General features: G+C 43.0%; 1 protein-coding gene across 2 annotated transcripts in view; it reads left to right on the top strand.

The window, feature by feature from the left end:
• The first annotated feature begins 16559 nt into the window (after positions 1–16559).
• The window catches only part of ccdc149 (coiled-coil domain containing 149), a 109697-nt gene continuing 108083 nt past the window's right edge, over positions 16560–18173 (top strand). The window contains exon 1 of one of the 2 annotated variants that reach the window (XM_062982171.1): positions 16560–16905. In XM_062982171.1, coding sequence (XP_062838241.1) covers positions 16621–16905 — 285 coding nt within the window. In that variant the 5' untranslated portion in view covers positions 16560–16620. The remainder of the gene's footprint in view (positions 16906–18173) is intronic. The other variant, XM_062982172.1, reaches the window with a different exon arrangement.

The following is an 18173-nucleotide window of genomic DNA, read 5'->3' as shown; positions in this document are numbered from 1 at the left end:
CTGAGCCCTTCCACACAGCCCTACATCCCATAATATCAAGGAAGGAAATCCCACAACATCTGCTTTGAACTGGGTTATCTGAGTCCACACTCAAATAATGTGGGATTTTCTGCCTTGATATTCTGGGATACAGGGCTGTGTGGAAGGGCACTCAGGGTTCAATAGCAGACTGCTTGCTGTAGCTTTTCCCCTATCCCCTGGTGTTTGTGTGTGGTGAGAAAAACCCACAGTTGCTGGTGAGTACTGGGGAGCAGCAGCTTTACTGGTGTTTGTGGGGGGTGAGAGAGACCCATAAACTGTTGTTGGTTGGTGCTAGGGGAGAGAGACTCAAAGTACTCAGTAAAACGTCAGCCACAGCTTTACTTCTTTCCCCTGAGGACACACATTAACTAAAGCAGTGTGTCTTGCTCCTCACTTCACTGAGGATACTTTTACTGTCACTTTCTATGTCTCCCTCTATGCTTCAGCTTGCAACATACACAGAATGACTGGAATCTGACAGAGGGAGCCGATCTTGTATGCTTCATAGCCATGCCTATCACTATGTCTTATTTTCGGGGTATGATTTCTATGGCGCAAATGCTTAGAAATCCTGCTATGGCTTATTTTATGGCTATGTCTTATTTTCAGGGAAACGGGGTAGATTACGACACATGCATTCTAGGCAACTCTAGATATTAAATAACCTAAGACAAGCCCTTATACAGAATGTTTGGCTCAAGTGACCAATGTGGAAATTTGTCCCTATGTCGCTTTGCTGCATTAATGCAATTGCCATTCTGTACAAGAAGTCACATTTAAATATGTAATGCTGTCCTACCGACATCACCAGCAATTATCACATAGCTTTCAGAACATTTTGGATACTCCATCAATTGAAAAAAATTGGTTTGGCAGTGTACTGGGAACAAGGGGTGGGGGGAATAATAGCCATCTTTCATATCTGTTTCCACTATTTGATATTTTTAATGAATTATGCTGGCGCAAAACATAATCTGATAAAACAAAATCCCATTTTCTCCATACTAAGAACCTTTGTATAAAATCTGTAGTGCATACATTAGTATCTCAATGCAGGGCACTTTCTGCCCTTGCTATGTATTCTAGTTGTGTCTATCTTTGCCTCAGAACCAAATCCTTCTAATCTCTGATTATATTCTTTCTGGCTGTGTTGATGAAATAAGACATTCTGAAGAAAAACAATATAGAACGAGCTGGTGAGGAACAAGACAATCATCTCGACAAGAGATACCTGATGCCTCTGGGAAAAAGAAACCCCACAAAATTTATTTATTTGAAGCTTATGTTAAGTTACTGAACATGATTGTCTTTACAAGGTAAGGCTGATGCTAAGGATTGGCTTTTCTTAACTTTTTGTTAATAGCAAGAGCTGAAGGAGAAAAAAGTTTAAAGTTTGCTTTGTCTGGCACCGCTTAGACTTGACCTATATGAATAATGGTGAACATATTAAAATGATACTTAAAGTGTGCCACTTCAAACTACACATATTTCTTTATCACCAGTCTTGCAGAAAGGAGAAACTCTACACAGCTAATAATAAAATGAATAAAAGCAATGCAGGCATCAAACATAAAAATAACTTTAATATTACTAAAAATAACTTTAATATTATTTATTAATTTTCTATCAATAATAACAAAAAAGACAGGGCCAGTGTAGATTGAAAGCTCTTACATATTTATTTATTTGCAGTAATTATATTTTTCCCTTCTCACCCCAAAGGGGACTCTGGGCAGATTACAATGCAGATATATCTGGCAAACATTCAATTAGACATACAACATATAGACAGGCACAGAGGCAATTTAACATTTTTCAGCTTCCAGCTTCATGAGGGTATGTTCGATTCTAGTCACAGAGGGAGCTGCTGGTTCATCATCCACTTGTGACACTGAGTCCTTGATGGTGGTACTTCCTCATTCCTTTCCACAAGCTGCTGGCAGTTTTATGGTATCATAAATTAGTTAAATTAGCCTCCCTACATAAGAGGTACCTAGAATTTTCTACTTAACGGATGCAACTGTATTTCGAGCTGCTTAGAAGGGCAGCGAGCTAGGCTATTAACGGTCGGGAGCTCAATCTGACCTGGGCTTCAATCCCATAACCTCTCGATCAGTAGTGATTTATTGCAGCTGGCTACTAACCAGCTGCGCCACAGCACAGCCCAGCCCTTCCTGCAAAGGAAGAAGTCGAGAAGCAGGTTGAATTCAAGAGTCACTGAATCTGGAGAAAGTCAAGGATCCAGTGAGCTCCATAGTCAGTCTCTTGATCTTGATCTGGTCTTCCTCCAGGGGCAAACCAAGAATGGGCAACTTGGAAGTACCTGAACAGACTCAGAAGTGGAGTGGGCAGATCAAAAGACAACTTGGCAAGGTGGCACTACCTGGAGGAATCCTCCACCTTGTGTGACTGTGGAGCTGAACAAACAACTCAGCATATGTATGCTTGCCCACAATGCACGGAGGAGGAGTTGTTTAAAGCTACGGACAATGCAGTTGCTGTTGCCCGCTTTTGGTCCAAAACTATTTAGTTGCTTGTGATTTCTTTTTTTTTTTAATTTCCATTATTTGAAATGTATTTGTTGTACAATGCTTTTGACACAAAATAAATAAATAAAATCTTGATAAATGCATCTTTAAATCATCCAAAGGGAGATTTGGAGGAAGATGGAAATGTCAGTTGTCTGAGTCTTCTGTATAGCTTAGAAAAATATAGAATTACACAAACATGAACAACGAACCAAGTCCTGCCTGGTTCATTGTTCTCTTTTCAGTGGCCAGACAGAGAATCATAGAATCATAGAGTTGGAAGAGACCTCGTGGGCCATCCAGTCCAACCCCCTGCCAAGAAGCATGATGACGGATTACATCAAGACCTTTTCCACTGTGAATTAGCAAGAAGTTTTCAGCCATGCACAAGTTGTTCTGATGGTACTCTGTTTTTTTGTGTCTATTGAAGACTTATAGAATAATAGAATCATAGAGTAGGAAGAGACCTTGTGAGCCATCCAGTCCAACCCGTTACCAAAAAGCAAGAAAATCGCATTCAAAGCACCCCCAACAGATGGCCATCCAGCCTCTGTTTAAAAGCCTCCAAAGAATGAGCCTCCACCATACAGAGAGTTCCACTGCTGAACAGCTCTCACAGTGAGGAAGTTCTTCCCGATGTTCAGGTGGAATCTTCTTTTCTGTAGTTTGAAGCCATTGTTCCACATCCTAGTCTCCAGGGCAGCAGAAAACAAGCTTGCTCCCTCCCCCTTATGACTTCCCCTCAAATATTTGTATATGGCTATCATGTCTCCTCTCAGTCTTCTCTTCTGCAGGCTATACATGCCCAGTTCTTTAAGTCGCTCCTCATAGGGCTTGTTCTCCAGACCCTTAATCATTTTAGTCGCCCTCCTCTGGACGCTTTCCAGCTTGTCAACATCTCCCTTCAACTGCGGTGCCCAGAATTGGACACAGTATTCCAGGTGTGGTCTGACCAAGGCAGAATAGAGGGGGAGCATGACTTCCTTGGATCTAGACGCTATACTCCTATTTATGCAGGCTAAAATCCCATTGGCTTTTTAAGCTGCCACATCACATTGTAGGCTCATGTTTAACTTGTTATCCACAAGGACTCCAAGATCTTTTTCACACGTACTGCTGTCGAGCCAGGCATCCCCCATTCTGTATCTTTGCATTTGTCCTTGTTGAAGTTCATTTTGACAGTTTTGGCCTATCTCTTTAATCTGTTAAGATCGTTTTGGATTCTGCTCCTGTTTTCTGGAGTATTGGCTATCCATCCCAAATTGGTGTTGTCTGCAAACTTGATGATCATGCCTTCTAGCTCTTCAGTCATTAATAAAGATGTTGAACAGAAGCGGTCCCAGGACCAAACCCTGCTTTGGGCACTCCACTCATCACTTCTTTCCAGGATGAAGAGGAAGCATTGGTGAGAACCCTCTGGGTTCGTTCACTTAACCAATTACAGATCCACCTAATCGTAGTTTTGCCTAGCCCACATTTGACTAGTTTGTTTGCCAGAAAGTCATGGGGGACCTTGTTGAAGGCCTTACTGAAATCCAGATATGCTACATCTAGGGCATTCCCTGCATCTACCCAGCTTGTAACTTTATCAAAAAAAAGACATCAGATTAGTCTGGCATGATTTGTTTTTGATCAATCCACTTTGACTGTTAGCATTCGTTTCTAAGTGTTTGCAGACCACTTCCTTAATGATCTAGGAAGTCAACAAGGACGTGAATACAAAATCTATATATATAAAAGAGTGATGGCATCACAGCAATTCACAAAACAACAAAAGTACACGCCCCCCAACCTCAAAATTTGACAACACAACCCATCATCCACGCCTCAAGGTTGATACAACAAAAAGAAAAGAAAAATAAAGTCCTAATTAGAGGGAGAGGAATAATTGTTTTTATCCATTTGCTGCCAGTTTAGAGGGCTAATCTCTGCCCACTTGGTTGCCTAGCAACCAAGGGACAGCCAGGTTTCAGTTAGGGGACAGGCCGATTTAGGCCTCACTTAGACTTCTTCCACAGATTATCTAATTTGCACTGGATTATATGGCAGTGTAGACTCAAGGCCCTTCCACACAGCTATATAACCCATTTATAATCTTATATTATCTGCTTTGCACTGGATTATCTTGACTCCACACTACCATATAATCCACTTCAGTGTGCATTTTATACAGCTGTGAAGAAGGAGCCTCATATAATCCAGTTCTAAGCAGATAATTTAAGATTAGAAATATACAGTAGAGTCTCACTTATCCAACGTAAACAGGCCGGCAGGATAAGTGAATATGTTGGATAATAAGAAGGGATTCAGGAAAAGCCAATTAAACATCAAATTAGGTAATCGTTATACAAATTAAGCAACAAAACATCATATTATACAACAACCAATCAGAAATATTGTATATTCACAACCTTTAGGAAATAATATCCCCTGATGGCGCAGCGTGTTAAAGCGCTGAGCTGCTGAACTTCTGGACCGAAAGGCCACAGGTTTGAATTGGGGGAGCGGAGAGAGCCCCCACTGTTAGCCCCAGCTTCTGCCAACCCAGAAGTTTGAAAACATGCAAATGTGAGTGCATCAATAGGTACTGCTCCGGCGGGAAGGTAACGCCGCTCCATGTAGTCATCCCACATGACCTTGGAGGAGTCTGCGGACAACGCCGGCTCTTCGGCTTAGAAATGGAGATGAGCACCAACCTCCAGAGTCAGACACGACTGGACTTAATGTCTGGGGAAAACCTTTACCCTTGACCTTAACTACCACCAATTCCTCAATACTTTATTTCCCATACCACCAGACTTCGCCACAGCAACGCGTGGCCGGGCACAGCTAGTAAATAAATAAATCTTGCATTCTCCAGCAACTAAGAAATGTATTGCCTCTGATACTAGAAGTAATGTGTTGCCATCACAATTAAAGCCCACGTCCGGATTTGCAACTGTTGTCTTAAAGATATCAAAGGCCCCTTCTATAGTGTCCTTATATCCCAGGATCTGATCCCAGGTTATCGGCTTTGAACTGGATTGTATAAGTCTCCACTGCCATATAACCTGGGATAAGCAGATAATCTGGGATCAGAACCTGGAGTACAAGGACAGTATAGAAGGGATGTGAGTCATCACAAACCAAACTTCTCTAATAAGGTACCTTCACATGTGGCACAGTGTGTTAAAGCGCTAAGCTACTGAACTTGAGGAATGAAAGGTCGCAGGTTCGAATCCAAGGAGAGGAGTGAGCGCCTGCTGTTAGCCACAGCTTCTGCCAACCTAGCAGTTCGAAAACATGCAAATGTGAGTAGATCAATAGGTAACGCTCCAGCAGGAAGGTAACGGCACTCAATGCAGTCATGCTGGCCACATGACTTTGGAGGTGTCTACGGACAATGCCAGCTCTTAGAAATGGAGATGAGCACCAACCCCCAGAGTCGGACATGACTGGACAATGTCAAGGGAAAACCTTTACCTTTTACATGTGATGGATTACAATTCACATGATCCACAGCCAACATGACCATTTTCCATACTGGCTTTGTGTAATCAGACCTATACCCAACATATCCTGATAGAGTCTATCTGGGGAAGGCTGTAATAGACCTTTATCATTTTGTTATTGTTCTGTTTAAAAAAATTCAGAACCATGAAGCAGCTTTACTGTATGAAGAGCAATCTTATTACTTGACACTCAGGTATTCTTTCTTGGTTTTTACATTTCCTACAGCGTCTGACTCCAGCGTCTTCCTTTTGCCATATATTAACTGCTAAACACAGACTGACTGTTCAGAGTGGTGGCTCCATTATGGAATTTCATGCCAATTGCACCTCCATTTATCACGTTATGGTTGAAAAGTGGCTCCTTATGTAATGTTGAGAGCAGCAATGTCCATGTGCAAATGTGGGGCTTGCTAATCATCATCCATTGGACTTAAAAACATAATAAAAAGCAAACAGCATAGGAAAAAAGCTGGATTTTTTTTTAAACTTAACTATTTGGTTTCAACTACAATAAGATGATGTTTGCACAATAAAACCTGTGGAGCTGAAAACCTACAGGAAAGACCTTAAGAGCTCTGGAAAGCAATTCAGGAACTGGCAATGCAGGGGAGACTGTAATGAAGTAGTGCTTCATTTCCATTGAATCGCTTTCTAGGACTAGGACAAAGGCCCCTCTAATCCAGGATTCTGTTTCCAAGAGCAGCTAGTTGGATGTTTCTGGGCATTCAGAAGCATATGAATACTCCAACTTGCAGACTGCTTTTCAGCAGCTTAAACCTCTTACAAAAACATCAGCAATTTAATTAAAGGAAGCATACCCAGGGATATCTCATCACAGAACGTTGTCACTTCTCTGGGGAAGATAGTCACATAGTATAGGTGCTACCACCAAGGGAGATCCATTTTTTAAAAAATCAGGTTTATAATCTCTTGAGTTTATGCTCAGGTGGTGGTGGGGGCATTCTGAAGATCAAGCAACTTATCTCTGCAGATTTAAGGCAATGTGTGTATTTATATGCATGTCTCCCATTTGTAAACTATGAACAGAACAGACTCGATGCTGATTGTGATACTTCTTTACTTTAGCATTGCTAACATTAAACATTTGTAGTCCCAGAGAGAACTAAAAAAACACCCATATTGATCTGGGCAACTGCCATTCTGAGCATGCATATATAATATGCCTGTAGCAAAGCTAAAACGATTATTTTAATCCATTCTAATCTTACTCTCCATGCCTAATTCTAGCACTGAAATTATCTCAGGCATTTTGACCTGTATCAGAGATAGAGGGGAAAGGGAATGCTGTCCAATAAGTGTCTCTCGGAGACATTGGATATCATTAACTGCTGTGTTCTTCTAGGTTGGATGGCAGGAATGGATGCATGTAGCAATTTTTTGCAGTGATTCTGCTCATTCTTTGAAGGTGGATTTCCAAAAGTGCACGACTACAGAGCAACATCATACCCTGTAATATAAAAGTTACTGTAAGGTTCCATATTGTTTTCCACACGTGGTGCAGGCTGGTTAGTAACCAGCTGCAGTAAATCACTATGACCAAGAGGTCATGAGTTCGAGGAGAACCCGTGTTGGAGTGAACACCCAACCATTAAAATAAAATAAAAATATAGCCTTGCTCGTTGTTGACCTAAGCAACCTGAAAGATAGTCGCATCTATCAAGTAGGAAATTTAGGTACCACTTATGTGGGGAGTCTAATTTAACTAATTTACGACACCATAAAAATCATCCAGCAGTGTTTGGAATGAGGAAGTATCCAAGGACTTGGCGTCACAGTGGATAATGAAGCAGCTGCTCCCTCTGTGGCCGGAATTGAGCTGGGAGCTGGAGAAGGTTAAATTGCCTCTGTGTCTCTATCTTTGTGTTCATATGGCATTGAATGTTTACCATGTATGTGTACATTGTGATCTGCCCTGAATCCCCTTCGGAGTGAGAAGGGCAGAATATAAATACTGTAAATAAATAAATAAAATATCTATAGCAGCATTTCTCAATTTGGGGGTCAAGACCCTTGGGGGTGTCATGAGGGTTCACCAAAGACCATCAGAAAACACATATTTCTGATGATCTTGGGAACCCCTTTGGCAGAGAAGACTGAATATCTCTTCACCTGTCCTTCTCTTCCTTTTTGGAAACAGACAGCAAATTCTCCTACCAAAAGCCCAATTTGCCCAATTCAATTGTTGGTGGAGTTCAAGGGGCTCTTTGATTGTAGGTGAACTATAAATCCCAGCAACTAAAACTCCCAAATGTGAAGGTCTATTTTCCTCAAACTCCACCAGTGTTCACATTTGGGCATAGTGAGTATCCGTGCCAGGTTTGGTCCAGATCCATCACTGTTTGAGTCCACTGTGTTCTCTGGATGTAGGCGAACTACAACTCCCAAACCCAAGATCAATGCCCACCAAACCCTTCCAGTATTTTCTGTTGGTCATAGGAGAAATGTGTGCCAAGTTTGGTTCAATTCCATTGTTGCTCTTTCATTGTAGATTAACTACAACTCCCAAATGACAAAATCATTCCCACCCATCCCCACCAGGATTCAAATTTGGGCGTATCGGGTATTTGTACCAAATTTGGTCCAGTGAATGAAAATACATCCTGCATATCAGATATTTACATTACGGATTCATAAGAGTAGCAAAATTACAGTTACGAAGTAGCAACGAAAATAATTTTATGGTTGGGGGTCGCCACAAAATGAAGAAATGTATTAAGGGGTTGCGGCATTAGGAAAGTTGAGAACCACTGATCTATAGGGAACTATTGCAGAAGGCCATTGGATAGTTTAGACTAAGATGTTGCTATTATATAAATGACACAGAGTCCTTCCCCTTGTCCAGATAATCCTGGAGAGATTGTAGAAGAGATAAACTTGTATCTGATGTCAGAGCAGGAGTGCATCAAATCCTATTTTAGGAGAATAAATTCAATAAATTGGGCTTCAGTTCTTAGACAAATAAGCACAGAAGACACTTAATTCATAATTTCTTTCTTTCATCCTTTATGTTAATCCTGATCTGGATCCTGATCTGACTGCGGTGGCACAATGGGTTAAACCATTGTGCTGGCTGAACTGCTGACCTAAAGGTTGGTGGTTCAAATTTATTTATTTATTTATTTCCAGAATTTATACCCCGCCCTTCTCACCTGGGGGGACTCAGGGCGGCTTACACAGTTGGCAACATTCAATGCCAAGAACACAACAATAAAACAAAAACAGTACACACAATCAATTAAAACTATAAAAATACATCATTAAAATACATTATAAAAATTAAAACATATGTAAATTAGCTCCATTTGTCTAAAAACCTCATGCTTCTGCCTTCAATCGGACCATGTCGACGTTATCATATTACTCGTTAAAAGCTTGTGCACACAGCCATGTTTTCACAGCCTTTCTGAAACCCAGAAGAGTTGGGGCTTGTCGGATATTTGTGGGGAGGGTGTTCCACAGCCGGGGAGCCACCACCGAGAAGGCCCTGTCCCTCGTTCCCACCAGCCGCGCCTGCGAGGCAGGTGGGACTGAGAGCAGGGCCTCTCCAGATGATCTTAGGGATCTAGCTGGCACATATGAGGAGATACGTTCGGATAAGTAAATTGGGCCAGAACCGTTTAGGGCTTTATAGGTCAAGACCAGCACTTTGAATTGGGCTCGGTAGCATATCGGCAGCCAGTGGAGCTGGCTTAGCAGGGGGGTGGTACGCTCCCTGTATGCCGCCCCAGTTATTAATCTGGCTGCCGCCCGTTGTACTAGTTGGAGCTTCCGGGCCGTCTTCAAAGGCAACCCCACGTAGAGAACGTTGCAGTAATCCAAACGAGCTGTAACCAGAGCATGGACCACCGTGGCCAAGTCAGACCTCCCAAGGAACGGGCGCAGCTGGCGCACAAGTCTTAGTTGTGCGAAGGCTCCCCTGGCCACCGCCGAGACCTGGGGCTCCAGGCTCAGCGATGAGTCCAGGAGGACCCCCAGACTGCGAACCTGTGTCTTCAGGGGGAGTGCGACCCCATCCAGCACAGGCTGTAACCCTATTCCCTGTTCAGCCTTACGACTGACCAGGAGGACCTCCGTCTTGTCTGGATTCAATTTCAATTTGTTGGCCCTCATCCAGTCCGACACAGCGGCCAGACACCGGTTCAGGACCTGAACAGCCTCCTTAGTGACAGGTGGGAAGGAGTGACAGAGCTGGACATAATCTGTGTACAGATGACACCTCACCCCGAAACTCTGGATGATCTCTCCCAACGGCTTCATGTATATGTTGAACAACATGGGGGACAGTACTGACCCCTGCGGGACCCCACAAGACAATGGTTGTGGGGTCGAGCAGGTGTCCCCCAATGACACCATCTGGGAACGACCCTCCAGGAAGGACCGGAGCCACTGCAAAACAGTACCTCCGAGACCCATCCCGGCAAGGCGCCCCAGAAGGATACCGTGATCGACGGTATCGAAGGCCGCTGAGAGGTCCAGCAGAACCAGCAGGGACACACTCCCCCTGTCCAGTTCCCGGCGTAGATCATCGACTAAGGCGACCAAGGCTGTCTCGGTACCATGCCCCGGCCTGAAGCCAGACTGCGCCGGATCTAGAAAATCAGTGTCAACCAAGAATGCCTGGAGTTGTGCGGCCATGACACGTTCCACAACCTTGCCCAAAAAGGGGAGATTGGAAATAGGCCGAAAGTTCTCCAATTGAGTGGGGTCCAGTGATGGCTTCTTCAACAGCAGTTTGATCAAAGCCAATTTGAGGCTCGCTGGAAAAATGCCTTCCCGAAGGGAGGCATTCACCACCACCTTCACCCACTCGGCCAACCCCCCTCTGGCTTCTCTCACTAGCCAGGATGGGCAGGGGTCTAGGATGCATGTGGTAGCCCTCACCTCTCCAAGCACCTTGTCCACATCCTCGAGCTCAACCAATTGAAAAGAATCCATCAAAATGGGACAAGCAGGTGCTCGTGTTACATCCTCGGAAGCTGCCGTTAATATGGTGTCAAAGCCAGAGCAGATCAAAGCAACTTTGTCCGCAAAGAACCGAGCAAATGCTTCACAGCGGGCTGCCGAGTTGTCAGGGATCCCGTCTTGGGAGACGGGATATAACAAACCTCTGACAACTCGGAACAGCTCCGCCGGACGGTTCTTTGCGGACGCAATATTAGCTGCAAAGAAAGAATTCTTTGCAGCGTCTATTGCCGCGGCATATGTCCTAAGATAGGAACATAGCCGTGTTTGGTTTGACTCGCTCGGCTCAGAGCGCCACACGCCCTCTAGTTCCCTCTTCTTTCGCTTCATCTGCAATAGGGAGTGATTTCCCATCTGTCAGCCCTAGCTTCCCCGCCAATCTAACAGTTCAAAAACATGCAAATGTGAATAGATAAATAGGTACCGCTTCCGGTGGGAAAAAGCAAGAGATGTTCCAACCAATCTTGCTGGTGACATGATCAGGAAGCAACAGCGCAGGCTCCCCAGCTTGAAAATGGAGAAAAAGCACCTCCCAAAAGCCAGAGATGAACACCACCTCTAGAAGCCAGAAATGAAAGAAACTTTGCCTTTTTTTTGTATTTGTATGTCTCACATAGGGAGAAGGGCGGAGAAGGGCGGAGAAGGGGAGAAGGGCGGAATATAAATAAGGTGTATTATTATTATTATTATTATTATTATTATTATTATTATTATTATTATAGTAGAGTGTCACTTATCCAAGCTAAACGGGCCGGGAGAAGCTTGGATAAGTGAATATCTTGGATAATAAGGATAATAAGGAGGGATTAAGGGAAAGCCTATTAAATATCAAATTAGATTATGATTTTACAAATGAAGTGCCAAAACATCATGTTATACAACAAATTTGACAGAAAAAGTAGTTCAATATGCAGTAATGTTAGGTTGTAATTACTGTATTTACGAATTTAGCACCAAAATATCATGATATAGTAAAAACATTGACTACAAAAATGACTTGGATTATCCAGAGGCTTGGATAAGCGAGGCTTGGATAAGTGAGACTCAACTGTATTATTATTTGTAATGAATGCTCCATGAAAATCTCAGTAAATTTCAGGGTATAAAGATGTGTCATGTCCACAAGTTGTGGAACAGGGCTGGAAGCTATATATGGGCCTCAACAATAATAGGTCCTCTTCCATGGACTATGAAAACACACACACACAGGCAGTTCTCAAGTTACGAACAAGATAGGTTCTGTACATTTGTTCTTAAGTTGTATTTGTTTCTAAGTTGGAACAGGTACAGGTATAACTCCACACACACACACACACAGATTGACAGACAGATAGACAGATAGACAGACAGACAGATATGCAAACATGTTTTGGATAGCATAGGAAAAAGTTAACACCCCCATCGTGATTTATTATTTTTTGCTGTCAGAAGATTTCACCTCACATTATGTCCCTATGAGAATTAGATTTTGAAAGATTTGGCTTATAGTGCGCTGGTTAGTAGTCAGCTGCAGTAAATCACTACTGACCGAGAGGTCATGAGTTTGAAGCCAGCCTGGGTCAGATTGAGCACCTGAACATTAATAGCCTAGCTCATTGTTGATCTAAGCAACTCGAAAGACAGTTGCATCTGTTGAGTAGAAAATTTAGGTACCACTTTATGTGGCGAGGCTAATTTAACTAATTTATGACACCATAAAAATATCCAGCAGCGTGCGGAAGAACGAGGAAGCACTCCATCAAGGACTTGGTGTCATAAGTGGATGATGAATCTGCAGCTCCCCCAGTGGCCAAAATCAATCATACCCTCATGAAGCCAGAAGCTGGAAAATGTTAAATTGCCTCTATGTCTGTTTATATATCGTATGTCTAATGGCACTGAATGTTTGCCATGTATATGTACATTGTGATCCGCCCTGAGTCCCCTTCGAGGTGAGAAAGGCGGAATATAAATACTGTAAATATAAATAAATATTGTGGAAACAAGGAGTGGAGATACAGCTTCAATGGAGACACCTTTTCCGCATGATAACTCTTTCAGCAGTGAATTTCCCTTCCCAGGAGTAGATTTCTCTCACTTCCTGTTGTCTCACCTCCGTTCTTGACTATGAGTCATTGTAAGTCGGATGTTTGTAACTCGGGGACTGCCTGTATGTGTGTGTGTGGATATATATATATATATATATATATATATATATATATATATATATAGACACACATACACACACACACACATATATCTGAACGATCCATGGGTTTTAGTAAATAAAAAAACCCTCTAGAAGCACGAGGTTTGGTCCCTAAAGCATGTTTTCCCACCACAACCCTAAAACAGCAATAAATAAACCAAAAACACCAATATAGGAAAATGGTCCAAAAAGTGTTAGCAGTTCCATGTAACATCATAAGCTTGTGGCTCGATAACAATCCAGAGGTGCCAAAATTTACTCACTTGGCACATGCTGTCTCCATGTGTAACATGAAGGGTATTCAACATTACCCAGTGCCAGAACACCCGTTTTTACAAGAGGTAGGATGTTTGCTTGAAGTTGGTAACTATTTTTGTTGGTAACATGTGTAACCAATATGTTTCCAAGATATACTGTTACTGTTAATTTCAACAAACCAAGCAAACAAGCCTATTGTAAACATCTCAAAGAAGAAAATGATTATCAGCCTTGAAAGCAAGTATCTGTTTTTATTTATTTGAAAGACCTATCCTTCATGATATTGTGGGTTATTTTTCTACTCCATAATAATATACTTTCTGCTGAGGATTGCTCTTTGTGTTGGTTATTCTGCAAACAACCAGGCGCTGTTTCACACCACATCACCAACAAGACTTTGATGCACGTTCCCTTGTTTTACATTGGGCAACCTGGGAGGTGTTAACTGGTACTTGATTAGTGGCTGCCTAGGAGCATCCCAAAGAAAAGATACCTCCAGGCAGCAACAGCCAGGCTTTGAAGCCGCAATACTTTTCAGTGCTAATCAAGGTGACCAATTGCTACATTCACACTTGGCGTCATGATCTCCGATCTTTGACATCTCCGGACACAGAGCAAGTGCTGACAAAGAACTGATCCCAGCTATAAAACGGGCCAGCCATAAAACCTCAATTACCCTCTGGTATGTGAGAGCCCCTATATAAATGGGCTACAGAGAAGATTCTGGTATTCTGTACAATAAAAACCTGTTGGAATCTATCCAGCGTGTGTCTTGGTGCTTTCTTCTGGTGGAAGACTTACCCACAGTGTTATATCCCAGCCACAGGCTGGCCATGGTCACGTTCAAGATGATGACACTGAAGGGGATTTTTGTTTCCAAGATGGAACAGAAGAGGATTCTGGTTTGGGGATTTTGCAGCAGTCTGAGTCTCCTGTTAAAAGACATGCAGTTTCACTTTCAGCAAGATGACCTGTTGGCTCCAGAAGAGTCAGATACCGGTCAAGTTGACATTCTTCCTTTGGGAGTTTTTGAGGAGGATTCGGCAGTTATGAGAAATAATGAGGAACTAACAAATAATGACGGAGCCGGGGCAACTGAAGACCAGGTGCGAGATAACAGTGACCCTGAGCTGTCCAGGCAAGACCGTTTGTCTTGGCGGGGCTCTGAGCTCCGCAGAAGCGCTCGTTTGGCGCGCAAAAGTCAGCTTTCGAAAGATTCAAGCTGTGGCAAAAGAAACGCCTTCTTAGGTTGCTTTTAAAAGCAGCTTGTTCGGACCATGCCCTTTGTCAGAGCAATTTCATCGCTTCATCCTTGTGCTGTGCTTTCTAAGGATTACACTTTGCCCCTGGGATTTCCTGCATTCTTGGACCCCGTTTCTTGCTTTTGGAACCTGTATTTTGGATCCTGTGGACTAAGACTTTGTGCTCTGAACTTCATGTTTTTGGATTTTATGGATTAAGATCTTATGCCTTGCATTTCTTGGATTAACTCTGTGCCTCATGGAATGTTGCTATTATTTTGCCTTTGAATCAATGGACCTTGCCTTTTGAACTGTTGGACATTTATGCATTATTGATTCCCTGCTACCTTTGGACATTTCCTTTATAACTTGGAATTATTATTGATTGCTTGCTTCTTCTATATTGCTTTGCTTTAATAAAGACGTTAAAAGACTATTGTGTGTTGACTGGGTATCCTAGCAAGGTAAACTTAGCCTGAGGTGCGACACACAGCACAACTGGAAGAAGAGAACCCAACAACTTGCCTTAAACAGACAAGAGTTCTTTCTCCCACCCTGGACTTTCCACAGATATATGCACTTCACTTGCCTCATTTCCAACAGATCTCATAATCATCTGAGGATGCCTACCATAGATGCAGGTGAAACGTCAGGAGAGACTGCTACTGGAACATGGCCATGCGGCCCAAAAAACTCACAGCAACCTATTTTGTTATAGTTTTTCAATGAATACCTCAGAGGGCCTTTCCACACAGCCATATAACAGGCAGAATAACCCACAATATCTGCTTTGAAATGAAATATCTGTGTCTACACTGCCATATATTGCCAGGCTGTGGTGAAGTATTGCAATATATTGCAATAGCCAGCAGCAATAAATCACCACTGACCGTGAAATCATTGGTTCGAAGCCCAGGTTGGGTTTAAAGCTCCCAACCGTCAATAGTCTAACTTGCCGACAGGGAGCTTAGGCGTGGACTGGTCCATGAGGTCACGAAGAATCGGAGACGACTAAACGACTAAGCAGCAGCAACAGTATTTACAATGGTACCTCTGATCACCGTCATAAACTGTCCTTTCTCAGTTCATAAATCTGCTTCAGAGAAGAATACAGTCCTGGTTCTTCACCCTCTTTTTTTCAGCAGCAAACAGGCCTCAAAATTGCAAGGCCTCTCTGAGTACACAGCTCTTTTTACCAGCAGTACTGAGTCAGCACTGAAAAACTTGTCCAAACTGGTTCTGCAGCAGCAGAACAGAAACAGTATCAAATCAATCCCCAGGTCTTTGCAGGCTCAGCCCATCGGCTTCATGCACTTCATTTTCCAGTTAACACACACAGCACAGTGCTTTTGTAAGCCATGACACAAACTAGTATGAAATGGCTGGTGGTGCCTTCCCTTGGAAGATGCAAACGTCATGCTACTCAGAAGTCCTAGTCTTTCACTTTTATACACCCCCACAATTGCTATTCCAACTGAGAAGAAGATCAAAATGGTAGTATGAGTAGAAATGGGAGGAAAAATGTAGAGACTTATCGTATTATATAGTTTTTTGTTATGGCAATAACATTCTCTGATTCTCTGTCTGCCACTCACATCATCTACATCATACATGTCCAGGAGCCCTGGTGATAACAGTAGTCTCTCCACTGATCAAAATATGTGTCCATTTTCTTAAATGAGTCCTAGGTTTTTTTAACAGCTCCCTTTCACCAGCAGTACTGAGTCAGCACTAAAAACTTGTTCAAACTGGTTCTGCAGCAGCAGAACAGAAACAGTACGGAATCAATCCCCAGGTCTTTGCAGGCTCAGCCAATCGGCTTCATGCACTTCATTTTCCAATTAACACACACAGCACAGTGCCTTTGCAAACCATGGCACTTTTGAGGAGATGTATAAGCAAAGGCCAATATGCTCCTAGCTTTGAGACAACCTGGATTAATTCCTCCAGTGACGCGGCATGAAAGCCACAGGGCATCTGGGGGAATGGGCCCTCTGCACATGCTCAGAGGCGCTGCTTCTGCCAGAGAGGGATCGCTAGGCAGGTCTGTCCCTGCGGCTCCGAGCTCCGCCTCCGCGCCTCGGAAGCCCACGTCGCGCAAGAGGAAAGAGGAGGAAAAGGAAGCCAAGGCCGGCCTTGGAGGAGCCATGAACGCCAGCCGCAGCGAGAGCGACTGGCAAGGGCTGGTGAGCGAGGTGAGCGGGCGAAATCGGAGCACTTCCCTCCTTCCCTCCCTTCTTTTCCCTTCCCTTCCCTTCCCGGCCTTGGCATCCTCCCTTCAGTAGCCCTCCTTTTCCGGGAGCAGCCCCCGGATGCAAGGAGGAAGGGGAGGGGGTTTGCTTTCTAGACCCCTCTGAAAGGCAGCCACCTGCGAGGATCAGGCCTGCCAGTGTCCAACGCTGCTGCTTGTCTATGAGTTTGGTTGCTTCCCTTTCCATGCTGTCTCTGTGTATGTGTCCCTTTTTGGATCAAAGGCAGTCCCCAACTCCTAGTAAATGACTATGGGGTGATATCACAGGAAGTGGGAGGAATCTCGCTTTAGGAAGGGAAATCCACACCTGGAAGAGTGATTATCATGGGGAAAGGTGTCTCCGCTGCAGGTTTATCCCCAATCCTTGTTTCCACAACAAGCCACATTTCCCAAAATCATCCAATCATCACAGGGACGGGAAGAGAGGGGAAACCTTGAACCATCACAGGAGTGTGAACCATTCTATGCCACCCAAAGCTATACTATATACCAGGGGTCCTCAAACTTTTAAAGCAAAGGGCCGGTCCACAATCCTTCAGACTGTTGAGGGGCCAAATTATCATTTGGGGAAAAAAAACCCAAACAAATTCCTATGCACACTGCACATATCTTATTTGCAGTGTAAAACAACGACAATAACAATGAAAGAACAATACAATATTTAAAAATGAAAACAATTTTAACCAACATAAACCTATCAGGATTTCTATGGGAAGTGTGGGCCTGCTTCTGGCCAATGAGATAGTCAGGTTAATTAGGATTGTTGTTGTGTGCCTTCAAGTCTTTTCAGACTTTGGGCGAGCTTAAGTCGAAAATTATTTATTTATTCATTTACTACATTTATTTACTACATTTATATCCCACCCTAATCACCCCGAAGGGAACTCAAAGCAGCTGTATGTACATACAGTATATTATATTATTAACATAGCACAATATTAGCATTATATATTACTATATTGAACTATATCACTATACTGTAATATTATATGTAATATATAACATATAATTAATATATGGTATTATTATTAGTATTATATTGTATAAAATGATAATATTATTATCAATATCATATGTATATACAATATATTATATTATTAAAACAGATATAAAAATATTATATTATAAATGAGGGCGGGGGCCAGGTAAATGACTTTGGAGGGCCGCATCCGGCCCCCGGGCCTGAGTTTGGGGACCCCTGCTATATACAGT

The sequence above is a fragment of the Anolis carolinensis genome, chromosome 5, assembly GCF_035594765.1.
Source record: "Anolis carolinensis isolate JA03-04 chromosome 5, rAnoCar3.1.pri, whole genome shotgun sequence".
NCBI lineage: Eukaryota > Metazoa > Chordata > Lepidosauria > Squamata > Dactyloidae > Anolis > Anolis carolinensis.
The sequence above is the reverse complement of the archived record's forward strand: the minus strand, read 5'-3'. Positions and strand labels throughout refer to the sequence as shown.